This window comes from Sinocyclocheilus grahami, unplaced genomic scaffold (genome assembly GCF_001515645.1).
Source record: "Sinocyclocheilus grahami isolate Dianchi unplaced genomic scaffold, SAMN03320097.WGS_v1.1 scaffold353.1, whole genome shotgun sequence".
Lineage (NCBI taxonomy): Eukaryota > Metazoa > Chordata > Actinopteri > Cypriniformes > Cyprinidae > Sinocyclocheilus > Sinocyclocheilus grahami.
Genome location: NW_015505532.1, coordinates 820,708 through 827,118, shown reverse-complemented (window position 1 = coordinate 827,118; position 6,411 = coordinate 820,708). Strand labels below are relative to the sequence as shown.

The window sequence follows — 6,411 nt, the reverse complement described above, 5'->3', positions numbered from 1 at the left end:
TTGGGGGGTGGGGGGGGGGGTGTTCGAAATTGAATAAATGTTTGTCATATTTTGTCATGCTTTGTGTGTTCTGCTTTACGTGTCCACCCCATCATGTGCTGGTCCACCCTGTCATTTTGATATTTTACAATAATATTTTAAATAATAATTCAATCATATCTATATAATCCAGTGTGTTCAATAGCTAGGTGTGGGGGCAATAACATGCAAACAAAAAACTGCATCCAAATATCAGTTTTCTCCAAATAAGAAAAAATACATGTGCCAATGCGTTTCTTTAAAAACACATGTTTTACATAAAATCGTTTATGTATTTATAATTTGAAAGCAAACAAATAACCCTCTTTAGGAAAGGGACATCATACCTTTCAGAAAATTTAATTTGCATCTTAATTTTGCAATGAAAACGTATTTAACAGTTATATATATGTCCATGACAAGGTGGACATATCTTATGGTTTATGCTTCGAATAATGGCCCATAATTATCTAAAAAAAAAAAAACATGTGGGAGCTTGGCTAATATGTTTCTATAGTACTTAAGTGTCTACTATTTATGACATGACATAAAGCGAATGGGAAATTAAAAACAACATTTTTGAGTATTGTGAGTGTTGAAAGGCACTCTATGGTGATATTGACCTTTTATGGATTGTTACTTGTAGATATTTTGGGTTGAAACTTGGGTAGAAAACGTAGAAATTTAAAAGGGTCATATCATGAGGAATTCCTTGGTCTTTTGTGTTAACATAGTTTATTGTATTACGAAAACACTCAAAAAATCTTCCCAGTCCAAACAGATTATTTTACTCTCACAAGAAGACGATGCAATAAGATTTCTGACATCATAATCCCTAAATATTGACAACTGCCCGCAATTACACATCAGCAGTGCCTATTCAGTGTTCATGAACTCTGGCTGTGTGTAGCACCTACTGCTCTGCAGATCACAATATTTGGAAAGATCTGCTAGTCTGCTTTTAACAAAATCCCTGATCATATTTGTCTAATCTTAACAGTTTGAGCGGCGCATTTCTGCACAGATTGTTTTGTGGGATCATGTTTTTTTTCAAAAGACTCTGAACTGCTTGCTTCATATGGATTTCTTTTACAATTTCTTTATAAACTTTTTGAAGCGTAAAATTTTGGTGCAATAGACTTTCAGTGGAGGGACAGAAATCTCTGTGGTTTCATTGGAAATATATTCATTTGTTTCGAAAATTAATCCAAGTCTTATGAGTTTTGAGTGACATTAGGATGAGTAAATTATAAATTAAAATTTTTTGGGTATACTGTCCCTTTAAAGTTTACTTTTGCTTTGTTTTGTCTATTTAGCATCAAGACTGAGTTCGCAACAATGGAGAATCAGTATGTGCAGTTGCAGAATCAAGGCGCTGTTGTGACGTCTAACACTTTTGCTGTGACCACGGCCTGCAAGATGAACCTGCACCAGTTTCCCTTCGACGTCCAAAGCTGCACTTTTACCTTTCAGTCTCCGATCCATTCAAGTACATTTGAAACTCAGAAAACAATGTCGATCAGAGTTGGTCAGAATTCAAAACTGAAGAACTCAGTTCATGAAAGTGAAATTGAATTAGTCACACCCACAAGATGTGGTATTTGCATTTAAATTTGAGTGACAGGAAGAGGAATATTCAAAAGATCAAAAACCTCTTCAGTTTGGACTAAATATTGGTGCACAACCCTGATGTTGGCAAACATGACTTTTAAAGATCCTATTTCACCTGCTGGAGTTTTGACGTTAAGTTATTGTAATATATATTGGTCATTTGTCTCATGCTATCTCAGGCAAGGAGCTCGTAATCAGCCCGTTCTCTGACGCTTCATTCCTGACCCTCAGCTCCAAGAAGGCCTTTCAGACTCAAGGAGAGTGGGAACTCCTTAGTATAAATACGTCTAAAGCCAATGTCACTACTCTAGGAGAAACACAGGATCAGCTGATATATAAGGTACAGAGCAGAAAGATAACAACACACCACATCACATCCATCCAGGAATTTGACTTGATGACAGGAGCTTTCATGTATAGTAGGGCTGTGCGATATTGAAGAAAAATGCAATGTGCGATAACTCATTAAATAATGCGATATTCGATATGCGATACGATAATGCTTAAAGTGCCACATGCTCAGATGAAACAGTTTTACTCAGCTGTTGCTGAGTCAGTTCTGTGAACTTCTATAACTATCTTGTGTCATATACTGTATATATGGTTATTTGTATGTATGAATCAAGAGCTCCTGTAAAACCACAACAAATTCCTTGTGTTTGCGCACACTTAAGTGGTGAATAAAGCTCATTCTGATTCTGATTCTAATATAACTAGCATACATGTTTCACTTTTTATGAGAAGAAAGCACCCCTACAACAACTTCTGAAAGTGAACGATAGTGTTCTACTCTAGCATTACATAATGTAATTTTAACATTAGTGTAATAATTTTAACATGAGTTTAGGAACTGATTAATAAAAAGGAAAAATACAACACTGCTTAGTATTTACTCTGTGAATCCAATATGCACTGGTTCTTATTTAAGCTACAAAACTTATTTAGGTAAGAGCAGTGAGTGATTTTCTCTTTGTCTTTTGTTCATGGCCCCAAATATTGCAAGCCGTAGCGATATGCATATTGCGATATGTACATTTGCGATATTTCGATATATTGCACAGCCCTAATGTATAGTTATGAAAGTCCTGCCATTAATGTGATTTGTGCACTTCACTTGTAAGTCTCGGATAATATCATGAAAGTGTAAGGCAAATAACATGCAGTTTATTGTCAGAAAACATTGCATTCATTTCACACCTAAGTAGATTCATTTAAAGTGTATTATTTCCATAAAAAGTACTGTACAGTGTAGCTTTCAGTTCAGAATTCCCTTCACTGTGTAGTTGTTGTTGTCTCAGTGTAATTTTGTGTTCATCCAATGGCTATTCGCTAAATATGAAAACCACTTACAGAGAAAACAAGCTTTTCGGTAATCACACATTTGATGCACAACCTTACAGCTGAGATACTGGGATCAGACATTGTGACCCCTGTCAAAAGCTGCTCTGACCAAGTATTTATAGAGGTTTCTGTTCTTACTTGCAGATCACCGTGAAGAGGAGACCTCTACTGTATGTCATTAACTTCCTAATGCCAGTATTTTACTTCCTTATTCTGGATTTGGCCTCCTTCTTCATCGATTCAGCTGGAGGAGAGAAGCTGGGATTTAAAGTAACTCTGCTTCTGTCTATTTCTGTGTTACTGCTGCTTCTCCAAGACATGCTGCCCTCTACTGCCAGTGATATTCCTCTGATTGGTGAGAATTTTTCTGCTGTACTCATTTGAATTTTTTTTGTAATTTCATCTGAATATCAACGTTTGTGAGATTTAGTCATTCGTAACAGTTTTGAGGTTAATCGATCTAATTTAGCATATCTGGAAAATCTCAATGAATTAGATGTACATTTCAGACATCTTCGCCTTTCATTAAAACCTATGTTATTGTGTAAAATCATTAAAATTGCATTTGTAGTGTTGCTATTATGACATATCTTCACTTAAAATATGGGCTATTAAATATGGGCCTATTAATTAAGTCATAGATTAATTTCATAACCTTTCAGATGAATCTCTTTTACTTGGATTCTGCTTAGTCTGTTATCGGTTATTCAATTATTCAACTAAGTAGTAGTAATAATAATAATAATTTGAATAGTTAATTTAGTGTTTTACATGAATGACACTTTTAAAACATGAATGACACATTTAAAAATATATTGTAATTAATATATGTAAAAACTATCAAAAATTATTTATTCTGTTCTTACTTGCAGATCACCGTGAAGAGGAGACCTCTACTGTATGTCATTAACTTCCTAATGCCAGTATTTTACTTCCTTATTCTGGATTTGGCCTCCTTCTTCATCGATTCAGCTGGAGGAGAGAAGCTGGGATTTAAAGTAACTCTGCTTCTGTCTATTTCTGTGTTACTGCTGCTTCTCCAAGACATGCTGCCCTCTACTGCCAGTGATATTCCTCTGATTGGTGAGAGTTTTTCTGCTGTACTCATTTGAATTTTTTTTGTAATTTCATCTGAATATCAACGTTTGTGAGATTTAGTTATTCGTAACAGTTTTGAGGTTAATCGATCTAATTTTGCATATCTGGAAAATCGTGATCTATGACACTGTTTATTTGTTTTTGGATGTGTGGAGTAAAAGTTATAATTTTTATTTGGAAGTAAAACAAATAAAATTAGAGCCTCGGGGTAAGATGGGCCACCCAGAATTGCCATAGAAACCCCAAGTGGTATGTTGTCAGTATTTTTAAACACATAACTTTTTATTTAATATCTCAATGAATTAGATGTACATTTCAGACATCTTCGCCTTTCATTAAAACCTATGTTATTGTGTAAAATCATTAAAATTGCATTTGTAGTGTTGCTATTATGACATATCTTCACTTAAAATATGGGCTATTAAATATGGGCCTATTAATTAAGTCATAGATTAATTTCATAACCTTTCAGATGAATGTGGGAAGATTTGCATAACGCCGCCCAAATGTTCACACAAAGAAAGAAGGCGTAACTTTTATTCTCGCTGTAGTATTGTTGTTGCCGCCGCCGCCACCATGTCGTGGAGACACTGTGTGTTTCGTTATGAAAGCTAAACTACTTCGTTTGGCCTTCCAAAAGTCCAGCCTGGGGTCGTCACATGTGGTTGCCGCAAGCCCTCCGGACGCTCCTTCGTCGAATCCGCTGTGTGTGACGCTGTGTGTTTTCGTTGTGAAAGAAAAACTACTTTGTTTGGTCTTCCAAAAGAGGACACGACTAGAAATCAGTGGTTAAGTTGTATTTACAACACTGTTCCAGAACAGTTCAAACCAAATATTCAGATGTGTGCAGCACATTTTATGGAGGACTGTTTCCTGATCCTGGGAGAGTAGACTACAATGCCGGCTGTTCTGACTCACAGACTATAAGTATGTTTTCATATTTAAAGGATTTGCCACTGATGATTCAAACGCGAGTTTTGAGCAGTGTAGAGTAGCGCTTGTTGTTTGTCATTTCTCTGATCACAAATGTAGACATGGTTTTATGTTTACGCGGCGCGATGCAACGCAACGCGTAAAAAGACAGTATAAATAATCATAATCCATAATTATGTCCCCACTGGATGCAACAAATGCCTCGTTTATAATGGGTTTTAATGTTTTCGTGTCGTCGCTCCGGCCGGGACACGCCATCACAGTATGGTAGGGGCATAACATTTCACAACGCACTGGATAGCTGGCCAATCAGAGTGTACCTCACATTTCAGACCGATGAGCTTTGTAAAAATCAGAAAGGCGGGGCATAGAGGAGAAACAATAATGTACAGTATGTGGAAAATAATGTGTTTTTTTAACCTTAAACCGCATAAACACATTTTATTACACCAAATACACAAAATAATGTTCTTTTTAGCAACATCATATGACCCCTTTAAGTTAAATATAATTCTTCTCACAGATGCAGTGAAGGACACTAAGAGCCCTCCAGACTCAGAAACAGACAGGCATGAAGAGCGGCTGTATGCTCTTGATCTTCTGAAGCAGATCCTCGTGGAGCTTCAGGCTGCTGCTGCTCATCAAAACCAACAAGAGAGGAAATGCCTGAGCTGGACCAGAGTGGCAACAATAGTTGATGTGATCTTTAACTTTCTGTATGTAACCACAGTAATTGTGTTTCTGATAATGCTGTTCAAAGCTTGGTTCCCATGAGTGAATGTCCCTTATAGGCCTGTACATGAGATGTACAGAAAGACTTCTTCTGCATGACTCATTAGAGAACAGATCAGCCAGAGTTGGTTTTCCATTGTAGTTTATGCACATTATACTGAATGAGGCTGTGATATGTATTTGTGGGGGAAAATCCATCTAGATCATGAATTGGAATTCATTCCTAATTAAAAATGACATGACACATTGTAGCAATACAACATGTTTTTGTTAACTTTATCTGTCTACTTTTGATTACATTTTAGATTACTCATGAGCTGTCTTTTAGCGTCTTTAGATATTGGTTGCATTTTTAAGTGTATTTACCATCAGTCATACTTAAGTACTGTAAAAGTAAAGAAAATAAGCTTCCATTTGTTAACACTAGTAAACTTCATTAGTTTACACGAACTAACATGAAAAATATGTCTAATGCACTTACTAATCTTAGTTAATGTTAATTACAGCATGTACTACTTCACTAAAATCAAAAGTTGTATCTGTTAATATTATTCAGTGGACCTCAGCTAGCATTAACTCAAAATGAACAGTTGTTTTTTAACTAATTATAAAAGTTAATAAACATTGTATCAAATGTATCGCTCATTGTTAGTTAAATACAGAGTTCTGGCATGAAAC

The 6,411-nt window shown here is 35.8% G+C and overlaps 1 protein-coding gene across 1 annotated transcript in view; it reads left to right on the top strand.

Annotated features, from left to right (window-relative positions):
* LOC107548683 (5-hydroxytryptamine receptor 3A) overlaps nucleotides 1–6,069 on the top strand; it is a 9,203-nt gene extending 3,134 nt beyond the window's left edge. Inside the window, exons 5-8 of the mRNA XM_016229471.1 lie at nucleotides 1,335–1,507; nucleotides 1,809–1,969; nucleotides 3,843–4,070; nucleotides 5,503–6,069. Of these exons, the coding sequence (XP_016084957.1) occupies nucleotides 1,335–1,507; nucleotides 1,809–1,969; nucleotides 3,843–4,070; nucleotides 5,503–5,775 (835 nt within the window). The 3' untranslated portion in view covers nucleotides 5,776–6,069. The remainder of the gene's footprint in view (nucleotides 1–1,334; nucleotides 1,508–1,808; nucleotides 1,970–3,842; nucleotides 4,071–5,502) is intronic.
* Nucleotides 6,070–6,411: the final 342 nt, after the last annotated feature.